Source organism: Cebidichthys violaceus, unplaced genomic scaffold, assembly GCF_023349555.1.
Source record: "Cebidichthys violaceus isolate CVI_PGR_0920_01 unplaced genomic scaffold, fCebVio1.0.p SCAF_7, whole genome shotgun sequence".
NCBI lineage: Eukaryota > Metazoa > Chordata > Actinopteri > Perciformes > Stichaeidae > Cebidichthys > Cebidichthys violaceus.
Window position 1 is genome coordinate 14,676,992 of NW_027176927.1, and position 22,475 is coordinate 14,699,466.

Genomic DNA, 22,475 nt, shown 5'->3' on the forward strand with positions numbered 1-22,475 from the left:
CATTCCTGCATATGCATGTGTATTTATGTTTGTGTTGAATATGAGTGTTGGTTTACCATGCATCCCAGCCGGCAACACATGGCTTTGCGGCCACCGCTCTGGCTCGTGTTGTGAGTGTCCATGCAGGCTGGCAGAGAGGGGAGACCCTCTCTGTGGCTCACCCAGGCGGAGAGGGGCTTCCTGCACATCTTTTGTCACACCATTTGGGCCCTTGTGTCTGTGGCTGCCCCGCTCCGGACCCACTTGGCAGCTCACAGTGCAGACGGACATCTGCTCTTTCCAACCTCCTGGTGAACAGAGAAAACAACAACCAACAGACCTTGCTCTCTTAGTCTCTGCTCTGCATACTTTACAGTTACAGAGTGTCTGTTTGGACAGTAACAATGTTATGATGCAGCAACAACAAAAGTCACATATCTACTAATAGGATAGACCTAATAGTGGGGATACTCTGTTTCTTAATTGTTATGAGTTAATAACAGAGTTTTAACAATGTACCCTGTATATTTCTATTTTTAAGATAATTATGCAGGAAACGAAGGAGTGAGTAGTAGGTATGAATGCATACACCCTGAGCAACAGCGATCTTCTAATTGCTTGTGAATGCCACAAGTGATTACCTCCGGTTTTCTTCCGGAAAAAAATCTTTATAAAAAGGAAAGCCTTCAGATTACCGAGTTGCGATGTAAATGTCCACATTAAAGTATGTTTCTGCATCTTTGGCTTGACTCCTTTCTCCCGGTTCTCTAAGCGGAGTGATTCTGCAGTACGCAATATTGAACCCACTTTGTTCGTGCTCAGCGGCCCAGAATAACTCGGTCATTATGGTGGCGAAAGGGACAGGTTTTGAGTTTGATTTCATGATGGTAATATAGCCCATGTGCGTAGGAGAAGAAAGCCTTCAATGGGGACATCTGTTCAACGCGGCTTACAGTTACAGCCGTGCGATAAGAACAACCTGTGCACACCATATGAACTAGGACCAACCCTGTCCCTGCTGAACGCAACAGGCAACAAAAGAGGGGGTTTTTAGAGGTAGTGCGCTAAGAATAAATTAGACACTCACATTTCGATGTGCACGCGGATTAAATATAACTTGTACCTCTGTAGCTCCAGCAGCGAGACGTTTCCTGTCGAGCAGTTATCACACTGACCTCTGACATCAGTCTTGCTGCTATGATCGCTTGGTAATTTGTCACCAGAGGCCAACATGTCCCCTGTAGCTGTAGCCCATATACCTTGCTCTCCGAATGCGTAAAATCACTATTGCGCATAATATTGTGAATCATCTGGGAGGAAGAGGAAAGGGGAAAACCAGTTTGATCACAAGTGTTTAATTGTGTATGCCGAAATTTAAACTCGAAATATATGAACATATAATATGCATCTTTATATACATGTTAACAGTTTGGATGCGTGTAGTGGAAACAGGGCTCTGCAGATATTTTCCAAGTTATTCCTCATTGAATTGCCAGTGTAACATTTATCTGGCATGGTCCACAGTCACACCGGCAGCAGGAGATGTTGTGTTTTACTCTGCTGAGAGCAAACGTCGAGGGTCAATCAATGCGCTGCGGAGCGGAGGAGCACGGTATGTAGGTTTTATTCTCATCATTACTTTGTCACATTTTATTCGCCTTTAAACGCTGTTACATAATGTTCACAGCTTGTTAGGATTTTCGATAGTTTTTTGTGATTGGGTAGTTTGACGGAAATAAAATAATGAATGAGCAGAAAACAGATCGATACAACTTCTTTCTTATCTCCAACGTCAATAAGCCATGTGAATGTTTGTTTTCTTCTGTTTATCTAAAATCTGTCCTTGCTTTCATATAAATTTAAGGCTTATCGTCATTTCTCTTTTTTCCCTTAAACTATTTAAATCGACACTTTACGCGTTAGTTTGAGAACAAGCGCTCATACATTTAAAGAATAACTTAAAAAGAACAATATATTCTATTACCGATTTAAATAAATAACAAATGTCATAAAATTGTTAAAATGGTCCCTAAACATTGAGGAATAACACGGGTACTGTAAGAAAAATTATCACGATAACTGCATTTACAATGTTGCTGCATCTGTTTCGGAGTTGTTTGTTTTTAAACTGTGCAACCTTATGAATAATTTGGGCCGTTTTAGTTTTAGCTCCTTCATTTTTTACATCTGAAGGTAAAGCGGTGTAAATTAATCCCAAAAGCTGTTGTCCAATCCTAGAAACACAGGAATTAATCAGATAGTCCATCTATCACGCTGTGTAATAAAGGAAGCGACATGGGTTAGGCAGATGATGTGATGAATAATCCCTGGTCGTTTTAATTAACTTTTCCCTGTCCTGTAATGACCAAGCTGGTCAACAGACCCGGTCAATAAGCATGTTAATATCAAACAAATAAAACTGCGGATGATTAAAAACCTCCTGCGTTATTAAATTTGAAATTCAAATGAAATTTATGCTCCCAGTGCGCACTGAATGCTAATAGCGCCCACAGAGTCCCAGGGTTCAACGCACGTTTTGCCTACAAGTTCTTATTATGTAACAGGCGCTTCCTCCGTAGGTTTAACTAAATGTCAGTGGGCAAAGTGATGAACCTATTCAATATAACCAGCTTATCATTTTATTTTCAGTCTGACACAGAGTGTAATCACTTACCTTAATAAATAACCTCTGTTAACCCGAGGCACCAACACGCTCTATGTTGCCAATAAACCAGCTTGAGAACATTTTACTTTTTTGAATTTTGTCATTTTGATTCTGAATATGCTCTAAAGTCATCGACCCCCTTCATCATCTTCTTCTTTATTTGTTTCAGACTAATATAGAGCATAATAAAATGAATAATCCTCCACCGGAATGCACCATCTACCATTTTTAATCAAAACTGTTAAGATAATTGAACGCAATTACAGTAATGTGAAAGTTTAAGACTGTGTAATATAGGTCCACAAACGGAACAATGCAGCCTTTATATCGTGTGTAATAGTTTGTGTATATTAATTCTTAAGAAGTTAAAACGTGCAAAGTCCCGCAGGGTGATTTATGCCAGAATAAGTTTCTAATATGAGGAAGATGGGGGGGGGGGGGGGGGGGGGGGTTATAAAATAAAACACCTGAGCAGCTTAAAATGATAAAGTGATGCGCTGAAGTAAAAACACGTATGCGCAGGATGAAGTGCAGTTGACCCACTTAAAGTTGTACCGCTGTTAATATCTAGGGAAATTGGTTTACATTCAACTTTTTGAGCTGAGATGATCTAAGACGGCTCACCGTCAGGAACATTGAAGAGTAGCCTGATTTGAAAATGGAAATTGAAATTAAAACGAGTTTGCAGTTTTATTGCGCATGGATCTTAAGCTTTTTGGTGGTGTCATAGTTTACCATCATTTTCATTTACCGACATGACCAAGCGCAGCCCATCATCCCGCTTTCTTTAAATTTATGGAACGTGATGTTCTGTAAAATTTCAATAAGTGGCCCCCTAATTCCTCCTTCCTAATTCACTCTCATTTAACTTTACCTTCCTTCCGCTGTCTTTTATTATGGAGGGGGCGGTGGGGGGGTGGAGGAGGGTGGAGAGCTGTCTGAGGCGCTCTATTGATGACCTCACGGTAGTATGTGGCAGTGCGGCGGGACGGAGCCGCTGATTGGTCGCCCGTGTCACAGCGGCACTTCAAAGCCGGAGAGGAGCCTACAATTGTGGAAGAATGGGCGGAACACATCATTGTATTGCACACCTCTAAAAAAACAGTGCTCTGATTCATAAATATAAAAAGATCCTCTGAGGAGGGCAGTGTTTTTGTGTGATGGCAACTTCACTTCTAGGGGTGAGTCGAAAGGACTTTCTTACTGGTTTAATTAGTTCTTGTCATTGTCCGGCGAAGGGGGGATTAAACTTACAGCCGACGCAAAGTAGCAGCAAAGGCAGTGCGTTGGTTTTATTTTCAGCAAGCGCTTCGTCTGAGACAGCTGAGGCTCTGTAGACGGGATAGGAGTTTGACCCTGGTGCTCAAAACACGCATGTTTTCCTTGGTGTCCTGTTTGGCATGCATTTGTAAGCGCTGTGTGTCGCATTTCAGTTGTCTACTTTCTGTTCGTCCAGGTAGGAACTGATGAAAGGCAACTCTGTTGTGTTAATTTATTTAAAACAAATATTAACTAAGGGTTTATTAGACCATCTGCTTAAACTGTTTGCTACTCATCCTTCTATTTCGAGCTCAAATACTGCAAAGAAATGTCTGTAATGAACTAGTTAAACTTGTCCGACTGACCAGTCACTCACAGCTTTTCTTGTTCTTTCAGGAGGAGCCGAGATTAGGATCGACTCCTTTAGCCATGTTAGCTGCAACATGTAATAAAATAGGGAGTCCGAGCCCTTCACCGTCGACAATTTCGGATAATTCCTCCTCATTTGGGAAAGGCTTCCACCCGTGGAAAAGAGCCGCTGCGAGCAGCTGCAGCCTCGGATCCGGTCTGTCCGGCTTCGGGGTGTCCCGCAATGGATCCGGCATCTCGGACTCTTTCGGCACCAACACCTCCACCGGATCCAGTGCTTTTTCCCTCACGTCTGGTGCCTCATCCGGTTCACACTTTGGAAACGATTATTCTGTTTTCCAAGCGTCGGTTTCGGGCAGCACTCAAGAAGCCAGCCACCAGCCGGTATTCATCTCGAAAGTGCACACCTCAGTGGACAGTTTGCAGGGCATATATCCGAGGATGAGCGTTGCACATCCCTACGAGTCCTGGTTCAAATCGTCTCATCCCGGTATCCCCACAGGAGAGGTTGGAACCACCGGAGCCTCTGCGTGGTGGGATGTGGGAGCGGGATGGATTGATGTTCAGAACCCTAACGGAGCAGCACTACAAACGTCCTTGCATTCCGGTGGACTCCAGGGCTCCTTGCACTCTCCTCTGGGCGGATATAATTCTGATTACTCGACTTTAAGTCACTCTGCTTTCAGTACAAGTCCCTCTCCGCACCTGTTGACAACCAGCCAGCACCTGATGGACGGTTTCAAGCCGGTGTTATCCTCTTATCCGGACGCGAGCCCCTCTCCATTAGGCGGGGCGGGGGGCACTATGCTCTCCGGGGGTCCACCTGCATCTTTAGCAGGGTCTCCGAGGTCATCTGCCCGGCGGTACTCAGGCAGAGCCACCTGCGACTGTCCGAACTGCCAGGAGGCGGAGAGACTGGGACCGGCTGGCGCCAGCCTCCGGAGAAAGGGTCTCCACAGCTGTCACATCCCCGGCTGCGGGAAGGTTTACGGGAAAACGTCGCACCTAAAGGCGCACTTGAGGTGGCACACCGGCGAGAGGCCGTTTGTGTGCAACTGGCTCTTTTGCGGTAAGAGGTTCACGCGCTCCGACGAGCTCCAGCGACATTTACGCACACACACCGGGGAGAAACGATTCGCCTGTCCGGTGTGCAACAAGAGATTTATGCGTAGCGATCACCTGAGTAAACATGTAAAAACTCACAGCGCCGGAGGATCTGCCGGCTCCGGCTCCGGTGGCAGTGGAGGGAAGAGGGGTAGTGATACCGACAGCGAGCACAGCGCGCCGGGAAGCCCTCCGTGCCATTCCCCCGACCTGTTGCACCCACCTGAGTCCACCCAGGGAGTAGGTATGAACGGCCTCTAAGACTCCCCTTAGTGAAGTAAAAACTGTACAACAACTAAGTGTCGTGATGGAATTGTCCCGGAGGACACGGAAGTGGACATACTTTGGTGTATGCGAAATGCTTCACAATGAGTGTTGTCATTTAATGAGAAAATAGGCCTAACGTTTCTTTGACTTTTTCCAAGTGTTTAAGACTACTAATTACTTACATAGCTGTACCATCACAAACTTCTCATTAATAGGCTACATCTGCGGTGTGACAGTGTAATCAAGTTATTGTGGGCACACTGGAACAGGGCACAACTGAAACTTTTGTCCCCCATCCGATACTGAATTCAACCTTGATGTTTTATTTCCCAGCATATGAGAAGCAAATTATATAAGCACTGCTGTGGAAAAAAAAATGTAGGCCTGCAAAGTTGTGCTACTACTGTCATACATATTGTTCAAAACCAAACTCTGGCACTTTATTATCGAGCAGAATAAATTGTTCATTTGTGTCCCTGCGGATGGACTGCTCGGTAGGAACAAATACCTGTAGAGTGTGGTAAGATACGGGATGGGATAGTTTCGTTTTATCTGTCTGATCCTATCAAGCGTTTGATAATGGAGGAGCAGTGGTAGGTTCATATCACATATTGCTATTCAACAGCCTGCAGTATGTGCGTCAAGTTTGTAAGTAGGCCAGTTGAGGCTGCTTATACTTCGCTGCAAAATGTGTTGTACATAACGAGAAATGTAGTTTAGCATAATTACAGCCCGATGTAAAGGTGAGTAATGTATTTGTCCAGGAGACGATTTTGTATAGGTATTTCTAGTTGTATATGGACTCTAGTAAATATTTGAGAATATACGGAAATGTACTTGGATTTTTCTTTGACATGATATGAAATGTATTGTGGGGAGTTATATTTAACCACGAGTTTTCTTGTATTTAGGGGTCTATCATTAGGCGCACTTTGAATTTATTTGTGAGGTTTTGAAATCATTTACTGTTTACCCGCTCATTTAATTTAAGTAAGCATGTTGTAAAGTGATTTTATTTTACAATGATATTTTTTTTCCCTCCGAGAATGGCTTTTTATGTAAGCCACTCAATAAAGTCAGTATGAATTCAGAAGCAGTGGATCGACTCCGTTTGTTTGAGTGCTGAAGATAACATTTTTCTCAATGGCAGACCAGGGAGTGTAACAATTATTATATTGCTCAGAATGTATTATTTTATATTATAAAATTATGTAATTTTAATGAAATAATACAGATGTTGCGTTTCATGACCTCCGTGTACAGCTGGTGGTTTTTACACGTTTTTCCGGCCAGGGTGGGAAAAAGGCCTGCAGCACCGTCGAGGCCTCACCCAGAAATGAGATTACATTTCAATAATACAACTGAACAATTCAATGCTTTAAACAAATACAAAGTCAGTGTTGAACGAATTTAAATTCAGGCACAATTCCCAAGTGTTTCTGTTGAGCTGGAAAATAAAACGTCTGAGTCCGAAGTCAACAGGTAAAAAAACGCCTAATTATGTTAACCCACCTACTATATATATCATACAAGTATCATCCCAAAAGGTAGCCTACACTCTCTTTCTCCTTTTGTTTGTATGTATTTGTTTTCTCAAATTCAAAGATATTAATTTAGAAGCTTGTTTTTTTTCTCTTTGTAAATCAAACTTTCTTGGTCACCAGACATTCCTCCAAAACACGCACCTTTTGTTGATTCTAATTTGTGTTGATAATAAATGCGTAGTCGATTTTAATGTTTACATAAAAACTTACATTACGGTCTGTAAATATTCAAATAGTATAATACACTTTAAAAAATAATAATTCTGTAGCCAGCAGTCTTGTTTTAAGGTTGACCTTAATATCAAATTAGACAAAATCAGTTGCCAAAAACAAAAATTAAAAATGATCAGTTTAAGCTTTCAGAAACTACAACTAATTTAATTTATTTATTAACAATGTATTTATCTTCATTTGCTATTTATATTTTATCTCTGTAACAATGTATAATTGGATTCAAACCTTGAAGCCACACATCGCTTTTGTATTTTCTGTCGGTTACAATTGATAATAGAGATAACCCCAATGTTTCCTATTTCATCTTTTTTCTCGTCTCTGGTGTTTTGACGCACACGCACCTAACCCACATTATAGTGTGCGCACTGACGTTCAGATCATCCCGTAAACCGTGTTACAGAAATGATAAGCACGGAAAACACCAGCCAGTCTAATTATGCCATCTTTTTTTGAAGTGGTCTAATGTGTTTTCTGTTTCTAGGGCTTATCGTTGAAGGGTAAACTAAAGCAAGTATCTTTCAAACTTCTGTTGGACTGTTTGCTCTGCACAGCTCTGTAGCGCCATCTAGGGCCTGTACGTTCAACCAACAGCAATTATAGTCCAACCAATTTAGAACAGCAGTTTATGGTTGTTGTTTAAGCAATCTCTCTTCCAGTATTGCTGCATCAAACCATCTTTACAAATTCAACTGTTTGGCACAGAGACTAAAAGTTTGATTTCAACAAAATCAGCTGAACATTTGGGACTATCCCTTTCTCCACATTAGACATGTGCATTGAAAAGGACGACATAAGGTGATCAGTTCACCACCTTGAATCAGACATGCTGCAGGTCTGGCTTAGATGTCAGTCAGTCAGTCAAGGATTAATCACAATCTGGTGACAGATACTCATTAGAATTACTCAAGCGTCTCTGAGAATGCTTTCAAAATGTTTCAAACAATAAGCAAACTAGAAATGAAAGACAAAGGACTTACAGGTCTTGCTATTCAATATGCCTCATTTTGTTGCAGTAGAACCAGCGCTATAGATGTTCTCTGTTTCCGTCACTTACATACTCTGTTTTGTTGAGATTTCTGGGGGGGAAAAGCCCATAACGACGTTTCTTTTTCTTTCTCAATTTTATCTTCCCACACACACTAAAATGTACAAGTGCACACACATACATACATACGTGGGATGAAGTTGCAGCTGGTTCCATCTTTGCGTCCTCTTCCCCTGCCTCCTCTACTCTGTTCAAACGTCTTCTCAACCAGAAGACGCTGCGGGGGAAAATATCAAACGTTAAAAGTGAAACCAAGCAAAGTTTAGGGGGAACCAAGGAACTGAAATAGCAGTGCAGATGGACTTTGACTGAGGAGATCAAGCCTTTGTTGGGTCACTGAAGCACTGTGGGTTATGGAGGCAGTTAAGGCCTACAGCCCAGTCACACTAAACCCCTTGAATTACTTCTAATAATCCCAAAACAATAAGTAATTACAGACAGAGATTGTCATCTGCCACATGTATTTATACAGGCCAAGGTTTCAGTAAAGTCAGAGACACGACAAAAAGCTGTTCACTACTTATGCAGCAAATGTGTTCACATAACAATGACCATCAGGAGAACGTGAATACTTAGTTATGTTAAGTCAAGTTTTCTTAAAGTTTGACGTATTAAGTTTTTTTCTGTATTTCATACTGTATTATTTAATATATAGTCATGAAGAAAAACACTTTTAAATTCCAGGCAAGACTACACTGACATTTTTCCACTGACAGAGTAGTGGGTAGTTTTAAAATACATTTCATAAACAGACAATAACCTGTACTGGATGACATTTGATACATTCAACAATTACTCTCTTATTACCACAAACTGCTACTGAAATGTGTGAAGAGATACGTTTTACTCAAAGTGGCCTTGAACAGAAGATATATTTTTCTGTCAAACAACAGCAGCCTTGAAGTTTTCCACTGCCTCAACAGATGATTGAAGTGTCAAAAAGGAATGATTAAATATGAACAGAGTAATTTCAGCTTAATGTCTCAGAGTGCACTGTGTTGTCATGGTATTATCACCTTCACAGACTGTTGTGGCATCACCTGGTCCTCTAAGGAGGGCCGCTGCTGCCCGTATTTGAGTTAAATTGGCTTCAGAGAGGAAGGGCACACATGCCATGATGAAGAGGGTGAGCTGCCAACTGCGGATGAAGTCCACAATAACAGGTTTGGTCAGCGCACCCAGCGTGTAGGCAGCCAAACCCAGCTTTGATCCAGTCACCTAGAAAACACAAAAGATAAAAGGATATTATCCTACGCTGGTTTTAAGAAATGCCGAAATGTCATATTCCGCTTAATAAAAGTCCAGCTGAATCACAGTCTTGACTGCAGGTTTCATGGAAATACCAGCTCCTATTGGCATGATGAGATATATTGGGTTTTCTAGCTCTACCAGCAAATCACAGTGTTGCGGTAACACCTCTCACCGATGATGCATCTGTGGCCAATTTTGTGGTTAAAACCGCCAACCACACGGTCATTGTCATCAAACCAGCCAATCTCCCGGGAAAGGCAATTTGACGAGGCTAAGAGGTAAGTCAAAAATAATTAACAGTAATTGCTGCAACACTGACAGCGGTGCCCTTATACAATGCTTTCGGCAATTTAGATTAATTTACATCACAGGTGGTGTTTGACCTGTCTGATAGCTGAGTGGAATACCTGCAGACTGAACCTCAGCTCTGTTGCTGGTTTTCGAGAGTCCAATTTAATGACTTCATCACATCATTGTGTATAAAACAAATATTGTGTATTTTCTCCCATGATATCAGGGTGAACCACCTCAAGGTCTTTGAGGCTGCTTACACTCACATGAACCAGAGTAGGCATGAGATTAAAAGACATGATCACATTAAATGTTGCCAGAGGTCTCTATGAAACCCATATGGTTTTTGTAAAGATTATGGGAACAAAGTGACAGACGGCTCCACTCAAGATGAAGGATCTTGTTGCAGGTAAGGCCTGAGACAGGATCTTGGTGAAAGTGATGCAAGCTTTCACTGTTTATTCGTTTTTGTAAACAAATGTCTGAGCCATCACAAGCGGGTTTCCCAAAGCTTTCCTATCACTGTGAAAGTGATGGACAGAGACATCGGTAACATCAATATTACAATGAGAGCTGCAACAATTGGTCAAAAAGTAAATTTATTGGCAGCTATTTTCATAATTGATTAATTAACTTGATTTTCTCAAAATCAACTAAAAAATGCTAAACATTTGATGGTTCCAGCTGTTCAAACAGAAGATGAGGATTTGCTGCTTTTTCTGGACTTACATTACAGTAACTTTTGGTTTTAGACACAAAAAAGGACATTTGAAGACATCAACTTGGACTCTGGGAAACCATGATGGACATACTGTATATATGTATATATGTATATATATATATACACACCAAGTTTTACACAGCTCTATTTGGGCCTTTTTAAAATATCCACAGTCATAATTGGCACAACATTTATCTGAATCCCTGCTTCTGCTTTGGTGTTAGCAGACAGTTTCTTACTTGTTGGATTGGTGAAAATCTAAAACAAACAGATAAGACAATCTCTCTCTAGGTTTAGAATAAAAAAACACTGAAAGGTCGGACCAAAGGAACGATGGCGAAATAGCTCCACCTAGTGGCCAAAACATGTCAGCTTCACCCTTTCAAGAACTTGATCCTTAAATTCAGTTTGTCATATGATAACGCATTTAATTATCCAGGGGGTTAAAATTGGGTTTGCAGATTAAGTTGGATTCATTCAAATCTATAAATCTGTTACAAAGTTTGTCATTCTTCCTGTTTGTAAATTTTAAATAAAACAGAATAATTCTTTTCCAAAACAAACACTTAAAATGATCTTTATCTAAAATAATCTAATTTGACACATGTTATCAGTGAGGGCGGATGTGAAGTGTATCCACACTAAAAATCCTTTCCCCAAGGTGTAAATACTATTTTAGCAGTAGGGAGGTGGCATTGACATGAAGAAACAGACATTGTTTTAAGCTGAAATAAAGGACAAGGGCTCTTTGTTAAAGTATTAAAAACACCATATGTAATAGTGTACATACACCAATGACTTGATTTGTGTACTTAAAACACACATTTCTGTTTAAAACAATATGGGTTTTTTTATATTTACAGGCAACATAAATGCAAGTTTAAAAGTGACTCCTAGATTTTCAGGCACGGGCACAGAACGGAAATTGTCTACAGAAAATTCAGCTAAAGCATTTTCATTAATAACTGCACCTCATAATGTGGTAACAGCCCCCACATAGTAGGAAAAGCAGGTCAAACTAAAGTTAAAGATGTCTAACCCCGACAGTGTGACAGAGAGTTATGCACAACACCAGGACCCTGACACTGAGGCAGCTAAATGGACTCAATGGACAGCTTTGGATACACAGGCAATGTATCAACATGGTGCAACAATGGTGCAACAATGTACTGATCCCCTATTAATGGGATCAGTACATTGTTGGTTTGGGTCTTTTGATGAAATTTGTTGAAAAAAAGAAAAGAAAAATAGAGCATGCCACCAGCAGCATTATCCCATCCATATGTTTACAACAGCCACAAGGGAGCAGAATTTGCTAACACATCTTTCTTTTCAGATACTCAATAGTGACTGTGCGTTCCAATACCCATATACCATACCATTTAGTATGCCAGAAAATATTTAGTATGTCCCAATACATACTGTATGTCATTTGCAGTATGCCAAAAATACCAGGATGTCCTGCATCTGGTCATATTTAGCAGCATGCTAGCCAGCATGCTTTTCTGGCTATTCTGACCCACAATCCTTTGCAGCGACATGAGCAATAGAGTCAAAGTTTAAGATGCAACGTCATGACATAGCAGTGTGTCCCACATGTATGCATACTGCATGCAACAGTTCATACTTTGTAAGGTCAGCTGTATGTACTAAATCTCGTAAAAATAAAAAAGTATGCGATTTGGAACGCAGCTCAAATAATCTGGCTCAGTGCTGATAATGAAACGATTGCAACGGTGTTCAGGTGAAATGTGGCAGCTTGTGTCTGTTTTGTTTCATATTCAGGCAGTTAACACCAACATCACGCATGCACAGCTCAGGAGCATAATGAATGGTGCAAAACAGAGGGGAGTTCAGATATAAAACATTTACACGTTTCAACATTCAATTAGTTTTGTGCTCAATCACATATAAAATACTTTTACTTGTGTAGGAGGGGGATGTTAATCAGTCATGCTAAAGTCCAGGCTGCAGCAGCCACTGACCACATTTGCTACATGAAAATTCATAATCTACTCAAGAGTGCTTAGTTGCATTCCTTGTGAACTTGGATGCCAGGGCCTCCATCCAAAGACCACAACATCTCTGACAGACCATTTAAACTTCAGTGTGGATATTCATCAGCCAAGATAACAGTTACAAAACAAACAGTAAGTTTCTCCCAAAGGGGTAGTAGAAGTTATTAGCTTTCATATGCTTTTGGAATGAACCTCCAAAGCTATAAGCAGCTGAAATAGTGGTTTCGTGTTGGATTATTTCTATAACAAATATAAATGCTACAACAGTCTCAAATAGTGATCAATTCAGGCATTCATCACAGTAAATGTATGTAACCTGTTCAGAGAGATAACATGACTTGTGTCCTTGATGAGATCAACCTCTCAGTTCATTTTAGCTTTGATCTAGTCACTCGAAACCGCAGTGATAAGACAGTAACATCAAGAAAACCCAACTATCTGTTTCTAAAATAAGTCTCAAATGAATGACCGAGATGAATAAGATGAAATACCATTATAACCCTTATTCTGTCATTACTGGCTTATTACCGCAACAAGCACATAAAGTACTTGTCAATTTGTTTTTACTCTCAAATTCCCCAAATGCTGTGACTTCACCGTATGAGTGTAAATATATTTAACAAATAATGAAATGCTCACTGGGTGGATTGACCTTGGTTATTGTGTCTACTCCAACCGGTGTGAGCCTGTTACTGCAACGTTGTTTGGACGCTTATCACTAAACTCGGGACTCCTGTCGAAACTACAGAGGTATCGCTCAGTTTCAGGTGTTGCAAGTCTCGTGCGTAAACAGAAATGTGCATTTCGGGTATTGTAGTCGCAATCCGCGAAAGGCCACTCCTCCGCCGGAGTTCCTGTACCATTCGAAACTCCCAGTCCCAACATGCTCCGTGGCTGAGAGCAAACAGGGTAGAGATCCGTGACGTGAGGAGGTGAACATCATAATCACGCCCTAGAAAGAAAAAACGTGTTTATTGACAGTGGATTGGCCTCTTTTCCTGCCAACACTCCGAAGCAAAACTACAACCATCTCATGCCGACGGTGAGATCAAACTTTGTTTTCTTTTCTCGCATTTGATGGTTTTTCTTCTCTCATTTTCACAGTAGGAAGTGGCCTGTACGGGATAGCTTTATTAATGTGTAACTACTGAGTAGCTGTAGCAATACACCTGCTGACACTGACAGGCTACATGTCAGTGAGACTGGTGCAGCTAGTGACGCTGGAGCTGTCTGAATCTGTGCTGCTGTGTACTTCTTACTCCGCCTGGATTATTAATGAATGTCAGATTTGTTTGAGAATTTATTATCTGATTACATTTTAAAAAAAGGGAAACATGCACAAGATTATAATCAGCCTAGTTTATTTATTATCGAGTATGGCTACTGTACAGGAATCACAGTACAGTGCATCGTTAATAAGCCCGTCATGTGGTATTTCATCAGAATATACATTTGTACTGTCAGGTGTACAGTGGCACTGCACTTTGATCACAGCAAGAAGCGCTGAGAGAACAGACTACTGTGCCGTAGGCTTGACAAGACCAACCTGTTTTTGTGCACTGGTGTAAGAAACCACATTATTGATGACTGACTCACTGTGACAAGTCATGAATGGGTAGTGTCCTTTTACGCAAACAGTGACAAGCAGAAGAGTTGAGGCTTCATACCACGCTTGGAACTGTTTTCCTGTAACAGACTACAAAGAGCCCGAGGCTCTCTGTGCTGAAGGAAACATAGTTGAGACAGAACAATAACTTTACTCTCATGTCTTTATTTGTTCAGGTGTCGGTTGTTGTCATGTGTCACAGCACCTCAAAATATAAGTCTGCTTATGTTTAGGCCCGCAACTAAAGATGACTTTTATTTAAAAGATATATCTGCCTATTAATTGTTTTTGAATAATCTTTTGTAAAATGTAGACAGAAAGTAATGAAAAATTACTGAGAACCCATTACAAAAACATTCAAATTGTTTGTTTCGTCCAAACAGCAATCCAAAAGATTTTCAGTTTGCTATGATAGAAGACTAAAAAAAAGCAGCAAATATTCATACTTCAGAAGCGGTAGACAGTCAAATGTTGGCATTTGTGCTTAAACAATGACTTATGACTTGAATGAATGCAATAATATTGTTGGCAATTTATTTTGTGACCTACTAATCAATTCATAGAATCAACTCAAGAAGGGTCAAATTAATTCAGGTGATATCAGTATATCAAAAACAACAGGAATAATTAACGGGAAAACAAACCCATCCTGCAAAGCTTGCATGAAATGTATATAAACCGAAACAGATCGTACAGCTTATTTATTTCCTCTTGCTTATCTTTTCACCTTCTCCTTTTTCTTCTTCTGTATATTTAATTTAGTTACTACTTAAAAAAAATATATATATATACACACACACACAGACACACACACACACACACACACACACACACACACACACACACACACACACACACACACACACACACACACACACACACACACACACACAAACTGTGTACCCAACTGTGCAAGTTTTAGGCAGGTGTGAAAAAATGCTGTCAACTAAGAATGCTTTGAAAAATCTAAATAATAATTCTTTATTTTTATCAATTAACAAAATGCAAAATGAGCAAACAAAAGAAAAATCTAAATCAAATCAATATTTGGTGTTACTACCCTTTGCCTTCAAACCAGCATCAATTCTTATAGGTACACTTACACAAAGTCAGGGATTTTGTAGGATTAAAGACGCAGTGGTCGGCCAAGGAAACTTAGTGCAGCAGATGAAAAACACATCAAGCTTATTTCCCTTTGAAAGCTGAAGATGTCCAGCAGTGCCATCAGCTCAGAACTGGCAGAAACCAGTGGGACCCAGGTACACCCATCTACTGTCCAGAGAAGTCTGGCCAGAAGTGGTCTTCGTGGAAGAGTTGTAGCCAAAAAGCCAAACCTCCGACATGGAAACAAGGCCAAGCGACTCAACTATGCACTAAAACATAGGAACTGGGGTGCAGAAAAATGGCAGCAGGTGCTCTGGACTGATGAGTCAACATTTCAAATATTTGGCAGTAGAAGAAGGCAGTTTTTCGCCGAAGGTCTGGAGAGCGGTACAATAATGAGTGGCTGCAGGCAACAGTGAAACATGGTGGAGGTTCCTTGCAAGTTTGGGGCTACATTTCTGCAAATGGAGTTGGACCTACCAGCCGAGTTCCTTCAAAAACTGTGTGCAAGTGTACCTAGAAGAATTGATGCGGTTTTGAAGGCAAAGAGTAGTAACACCAAATATTGATTTGATTCAGATTTTTCTTTTGTTCGCTCACTTTGCATTTTGTAAATTGATAAAAATAGACTGTTAACACTTCCATTTTTTAAAGCATTCTTAGTTGACAGCATTTTTTCACACCTGCCTGAAACTTGTGCACAGTACAGTATATATGTGCCCCATGCTGACCCATTACTTATTTGTGTCCTTTTATGTTTTGTAAACCAATGACAGCTGTTATAGTATTTGCTAGTAAATCCAAATTGTCTACATATGTAGGCACAAGTTGGTAAATAAATGGAGAAAAAAATCTGTCTTTAAGAAATAAAGTAAAGTTGTTGAATAGTAAAAGCTGCAAGTTCATTTAGAAATTAAAACAATATAGTTTTTATGTTTACAGATGATATGGCAGCTGGAAAAGCAAGGTCCTTCCGTCGTGTTGGGAGTCTCATGCGGAGTAAATCTGAGGGGACACTGATTGATCTGGATGACAAAGTCTCAACCAGTGACAACAGGAATGGTAAAATATCACTTTGAAGCAGAGACAGCCGGTGCTCTGAATTTAAAAACCTTAAGATAATGTTAATCAACGTTCTAACTAAACTCCTAATATTTCCACAGGTGTGTATGTGACACAGAACTCTGAGTGGCCCCTTTCAAAACCAGAAGACGCACGTTCAGCTCAGTCGAAAAATCCCTTTTGGAACAAACTGTCTCAATCGAATCCGTTCTTGGATGACATTGTACACAGCACCACAGTCACACACATTTCTAGCTCTTTTAATGTGAAGCAAAACAATGAAAATCCTTTGGACACAAATAACGATGACGCCTTTAGCACATCTTCGGATGAAGGCAACGTGGGGAACTTTTTGGAAAACAAAAACCAAGCCATCGACAGATCTGGGAGATGCAGAAGTGCCTCTGACATCCTGGATGATCTGGAGAGAAAAGTGCCAAAACGGGAGAACAGCTTCAAACCTCCTGGGCCGGTGCTGAACCCAGACTTTGAGTGGCTTAAGAACGACAGAGAGGCCTACAAGATGGCCTGGCTGAGCCACAGGCAGCTAACCCGCTCGTGTCTGGACTTAAACCTGATGAGCCAGAGTCCAGGCTGGGCTCAGACACAGGCCACTGACTTTCAGGTCATCTGCAAGATCGGCCACACTGGAGGCTCGGTACAGTTGCCCGCCTCAGAAATTAGCATCCATGTCCCAGAAGGCCATGTTCCTCAAGGAGAAGTCCAGGAAGTTACGCTGAAAGCAATGCTAGATCCTCCTCCTGGACTCAATAACAACTACGTGACAACCATGAGTCCACTTCTAGAGGTGGTCCTCAGCAACATCAACATAAAGGAGTGCATCTCTCTGGAGATGAAACTGGCCGGAGAGGTGAAGAGCGACCCGTTGAGTCAGGTGATGACTACTGTGGTCGGCCTGGTGTCCAACAAAAAAGAGGGACCTTATCTTAAAGTGAACGACTGTTACATTTACAAGAACATGATGCAAATTAAGCTGCAGGACCTTAAGACACATTTTTATGTAATTGCAGTCGCGGAGGCCTCTGCAATCCAGTCTCCTGCTACATCGGTGTGGGATTACCTTGATCGCCAGATCACGGTAGCAGTTTATGGCCCCAGGTATATCCATCCATCATTCAAGGTTGTAATAGTGGTTTGCGGTCATGAGGACGTTCCGCCAAGGCTTCCGTTTTCAGACATCTGCAGGGGAAACAAAAATATACCTCCACTTGTGCTGCAGCTTTGGGGAAAACATGGGTTTAAACCAGACAAACTGAACAACCTGCATGTCGGTATCAGCCTCACCGACTCAATGTTTAAAATCAAACCTGAGGACGAACTAAAAGAAGTGAGACAAAGTCGGCTCAAAATAGGGACAGTTTTTCATCTGCCAGTTGCGTTATCTTGTGCGAGTAACACAGAAATGACTCCTTTTAAATTAGATCTAAAGGTGAAAGAATCAAAAGATGCAATTGTTGCACATTTCCAGGTGCCTTCCCCTCCCGCAGCACCCGTCAGATCAGAGAAGCGAGTGCCGAGGCAGACAAGCGCAGAAAAGCGCATTGAAATGACAAGAAGCTCACCTATCCCCGAGGAAAGTGTTCCAGATTTGCCCAAATTCACAAACAGACCGGTGAACCTACAGTGGTATGGTGTAGCCTTAAAGTCAGTCATCCGTCAGCCACGCGTAGACTACCTTCTGGAGTATTTCAAGGGGGACACTGTAGCTCTCCTGTCCAGAGAGACTGTCAGGTCAGTGGGTAACTCCAAAGTAAAGGAGTGGTATATCGGATTCCTCCGAGGCAGGACCGGTCTGGTTCACTGCAAGAACGTCAAGCTCATAACCGCAGACCAAGTGATCGACTTCACCGGCATTGAAATCACCACAGAGGTCCTCTTGGACAACATGACGCGACCCTTCAAGAAGCTTACTTACATGTACTCCGCCATCCAGACGCTGGTCACTGAACACATAAGCAGCTGGAGAGGTTTGGCTGATGCTTTAGGGTACGGCAAGCTGTCACTGGACACGATCACACGAAGGCACGCTGAAACTCAGGCTGATAAAGTGGCCTGTGTGCTAGAAACGCTGAAGGAAGACTGCCACGCTGAGAAGAGCAAGAAAAAGTTTCTGCATGAGCTCATGGTGGTAAGTCGAGAAAAACGATACAAATAGAACATTCATTCTAGCTATTTCAATCTTTGTGTACAAGAAAAACTAATCTTGTGAAAACACTGCAAATTCACAAAATAATACACAACCCACCACTCACAGCACATGCTCCGATGTCCTGTGCTTCCCATGGCTTTAGTGACCGTTTATCTCTGCGTTTGTCACCACAGGGTATGTTGAAGATGGACTCTGTGAATCTTGTGGCCCAGCTGATTCAGAACACAGTCATTTTGTCCACAGCTGTGGAGCTGGGTGCTCGATGGCGGGAGCTCGCGGAGAAGATGGGCAAACTGTCCAGTGCTCAGATAGCGGACTATGAGGCACCGCACCGAGGGAAGAGCAGGGAAGTCGGTGCCCAGGTCAGCTTAACAGCACACACTGACACAGCAGGCGATGGAAACAGAGTAGATAACACTGATTTCATGGCATTTCTGCAGTGAATATGATGTATGATGATTCCTGTATTTTCTGCTCCGTTTAAGTCAATGTGGAAGCCCGCCTACGACTTCCTGTACTCCTGGAGTCTGCGGTATGGGGACAGCTACAGGGACATGATCCAGGATCTGCACCTGGTCCTGGACAAAATGAAAAACCCTGCCACCCGACAGTGGAGGCAGTTGACCGGTGCCCTCATCACAGCGAACTGTCTGGATATCTTTCGAGCCTCTGCATACCCAAATTCCTAAACACGCACTTGGGGGAAAACGGAGAGGTTTTGTTACACAGCAATAAGGCTTTGATGCTGTTTTTGATGTTAATTTGCTCTGTTTTTGTCATTGTATAGTTTTTCTCATTTTTACACAAAGCATCAGAAGCTACTTCATTGAAATTCAATCAGGTACTTGCACTTCATGTTTGGATCTCACTTGGTGAATGTGAAATATGTTTCTTACATTTTTTAGCAATGAAGGAATGTCCTTTCATCTTACGAAGAGAAGAAAATGAAGTGTAGTTTGTCACTTTTCTCTATGTCTCTATGTACACACACGTGATGAAGCGTGAAAGTTAATTTTGGTAGATCATTTTCTGTCAAATGTTTATGAGATCAGTTGTTCCTGACTGACATCAATTGTCCTGGGTATGAAAAATCTGTTAATAGCAGGCTAACATTACCCAATCTGCAAAAGTGCATTACCTAAAGACCAGGTTCAATTTATATTTATGAATCTAATTTGATTTCTTCTAGTACATTACTTAACTCACCCACTGTATTCAGTTTGTTTTTTAAGGATCCACAGTATTAGGATCCACATCACCTTTATGGATCCTGTGAAAGTTTGTATCAATGGGATTTTTAAGTTTTAGTTTTCTGTAAAATAATGTAGGTAGTTAATAATGTGAACACTGTTGCTAACTAGCAATCTGCCAGGACATTAAATAGAGTTTGTGCTGAAAATTAGAATGTTCTACCAAAGTGACATTTTCTTGATGTCAGTAAACAAACCATAAAGATGCTACTATACAAGTGTCATAAACTATCGTTTCTTAAATATGTTATTATTTTTATACTGTAGTGAAATGTTTTAGATATGTACAAAGCAGATCATTTCATAAGATAGACAATGTAACCATTGTGTTTGTATGATCATGTTTTCTTTGCCAAATGGAAACCTCACTGTTGAGAGTGGTGCCATATACAGTACGCAGTGCCTTCAGTCACAGAAATGTCAACCAACCATTGATATCTTTGATACTGAAATAAAGATGTGTTGCATGAACTATGAATAAATACCAACTGCAGTAAATTATCTGATCCGTTTTCTAATAAATGCAGAGGTTCAACTAATAGCTAAAATGACATGGAGCTATAAAACTACATACTTATATTCAAATCATATTTCAATACTTAACTTATGTTACATTTGTCATTTTTCCAGTTGTGTTAAATCACGCCATAGAAACAAATGACTTTTCCCTGAAGTGTTTTTCACAGATTTTCTCAGACTGTTTGCTTTTTCTGACACTGTTTGTTTAAGCTAGTTTCAGCTCAGAGCTTTGTGTGCTGGTTCTCTATCAAACAGAGAGCACAGAACGCTGAACTCACTTTACTTTGGCTCACTGACTGCAGCCTAGTGAAAGTAAATCAAATAGAGAAAACAGAGGGAGCTGATTCAATCTCCCAGTTGAGAATGGTTGTAAGATTGTATTTTTTTTGAAAGGGCTGATGGTAAACAGAGTAGCAGTTTAGAGGGAACATCAAGGACAAACTCAGGGATATGAAACACTGGAGTTGATGTTTAGTGAGATGTAAAACAAGAAATGATTTCACTCCTGAGTTTTCTCTCGCTAATATAAATAACTTTGTAGAAACATTCATCAGACAACGTAGTGACATCCTTTTATTACCCTTTAATACCTCCAGGTTAGCCCAAACAATGTCCCTTCTCTGGCAGCAAGTAATTCAATGTGAGTGCATACGTTCCTGATCATGACAGAAAACTTTAGGATTACTTAAACAATGACATTTAGCGGACGTCCTCAAACCCAGAGGACAAAAGGTTCACTGTTTCAGAGAGTCAGTTCAGGAAGGAAGGATTCAGTTTATCTACATGAAGCACTTCCTCACACATGTGACTCATCAAGAGATAAATGGTTAACAATGAGTTATAGAAGCAAAATCAATGATAAATATCAATACTGAACATTGTTGCTATAGCTGTGAATATCTTAAGCATATAAGATTATGACTATAGCATCATGTGCTCGGTTACAGTGTCAAATATTAGAGGTTACCAAAAAGTAAGATAACAATTATTATTATTAGAAATATGCATGTATTATAAAAATATATGTATGAATGTGTAGTGTACTTACAGTTTAGTGTACTTACAGGCTTAACATGTTTTCAAAATCGTCTAATTGTTGGGTTGTTTTTTTATATATTATAAAGGATGTAGCTACAAACAACAACAGTCACAAAGAGATACAGGGTGAAGCACTGACAGTGAAACAGCGAAATCGGGGACACAAAAACGTTTGAGGCATCCAATTTAAAAATGGACACTGCCTTTCAAGGCCCCCATTTCATAGATGCAGTGAGGCATTAAAACTTTGCGACTAATGAAATGTGACCGCTTTTGTTTTGGGGGCCTTTTATAGCAGCAGTGAGAGAGTGCAGATAGCAGTTAATTATTATGAATATTGCTGGCTGTCTGAGGTTGTATATTTTTGTGAAAAAAATATTGAATCTATTGTCATTCATGTTATTGTAATTGCAGAATGTGTGAAAGGATAAAACAACACCGTTAATAAACATATATTTGACCTTTACAGCCCTCCACGTCTATGACGGAGCTTGATATTCACCCCGTTCACCTGGCAACAAGGCACTACTAAACAGCAGAGGATGTGTTGTACTTGCCCACAAAGTGAGTGAAACAGAACATTTTAAAGATTGATTCTAAGCTGTATTTACTTGGGGGAAATGATCCTCCATGACTCCTAAACAATAGTCTGTAACTTGAGTGGCTCAAAGGGTTCAACAGGTAACCTGGTATTACTGAAAATACTACAGTCCTTAAGAGCACGTTTAGATATAACTTCTCAAATTGTGTTGTACTGTTCAAATGTACATGAAATGAAAAACATAGAGAAACATTTTCCGGATACAAGATTGCAGGGCTAGAACCTGTAAACAAACTGATTTCATAGTATCTGAATGACTGCTCGACGCATGCACACTTTAGCGTCTGTATGAGACTCACTGGGCTTACGACTTACTCCAATGTAAACCCATCAGCGTCATTAGGACAAGGGATGTAGTGCGCAAGAAGAAGCCTACA

The 22,475-nt window shown here is 40.8% G+C and overlaps 2 protein-coding genes and 1 long non-coding RNA gene across 5 annotated transcripts; 2 read left to right on the top strand and 1 right to left on the bottom strand.

Moving 5' to 3' along the window:
* Positions 1 to 228: 228 nt before the first annotated feature.
* On the bottom strand, positions 229 to 9,669 carry LOC137890889 (uncharacterized). The gene is made up of 3 exons (XR_011105317.1): positions 9,484 to 9,669; positions 8,597 to 8,684; positions 229 to 287 (listed from the first exon to the last, which is right to left on the bottom strand). It is a non-coding gene; the product is annotated as an uncharacterized lncRNA (long non-coding RNA).
* sp8b (sp8 transcription factor b) lies at positions 1,465 to 6,702 on the top strand. Of its 2 annotated transcripts, none has more exons than XM_068735722.1 (2): positions 1,465 to 1,591; positions 4,301 to 6,702. In XM_068735722.1, the coding sequence occupies exon 2, from the start codon at positions 4,334 to 4,336 to the stop codon at positions 5,636 to 5,638; it is 1,305 nt and encodes a 434-aa protein (XP_068591823.1). In that variant the 5' UTR covers positions 1,465 to 1,591; positions 4,301 to 4,333; the 3' UTR covers positions 5,639 to 6,702. The 2 variants fall into 2 exon arrangements, with proteins under 2 accessions (XP_068591823.1, XP_068591821.1); XM_068735720.1 differs by lacking the exon at positions 1,465 to 1,591 and adding an exon at positions 3,764 to 3,825.
* A 4,012-nt stretch (positions 9,670 to 13,681) lies between the features above and the next one.
* macc1 (MET transcriptional regulator MACC1) lies at positions 13,682 to 20,438 on the top strand. 2 transcript variants are annotated; one of them, XM_068736211.1, is made up of 5 exons: positions 13,682 to 13,790; positions 16,401 to 16,520; positions 16,622 to 18,669; positions 18,864 to 19,052; positions 19,176 to 20,438. In XM_068736211.1, exons 2-5 carry the CDS (start codon positions 16,406 to 16,408, stop codon positions 19,377 to 19,379), a joined length of 2,556 nt encoding a protein of 851 aa, XP_068592312.1. In that variant the 5' UTR covers positions 13,682 to 13,790; positions 16,401 to 16,405; the 3' UTR covers positions 19,380 to 20,438. The 2 variants fall into 2 exon arrangements, with proteins under 2 accessions (XP_068592312.1, XP_068592311.1); XM_068736210.1 differs by lacking the exon at positions 13,682 to 13,790 and having other exon boundaries at positions 16,391 to 16,520.
* Positions 20,439 to 22,475: the final 2,037 nt, after the last annotated feature.

Bases quoted from the DNA above. Each gene is read 5' to 3' on its own strand.
- sp8b (XM_068735720.1), top strand. From the start codon at position 3,805: ATGGCAACTTCACTTCTAGGG. The intron at 3,826-4,300 runs GTGAGTCGAAAG...TTGTTCTTTCAG, and splicing joins TGGCAACTTCACTTCTAGGG to GAGGAGCCGAGATTAGGATC.
- macc1 (XM_068736210.1), top strand. From the start codon at position 16,391: ATGTTTACAGATGATATGGCAGCTGGAAAAGCAAGGTCCTTCCGTCGT. The intron at 16,521-16,621 runs GTAAAATATCAC...ATATTTCCACAG, and splicing joins AACCAGTGACAACAGGAATG to GTGTGTATGTGACACAGAAC. The intron at 19,053-19,175 runs GTCAGCTTAACA...GCTCCGTTTAAG, and splicing joins GCAGGGAAGTCGGTGCCCAG to TCAATGTGGAAGCCCGCCTA.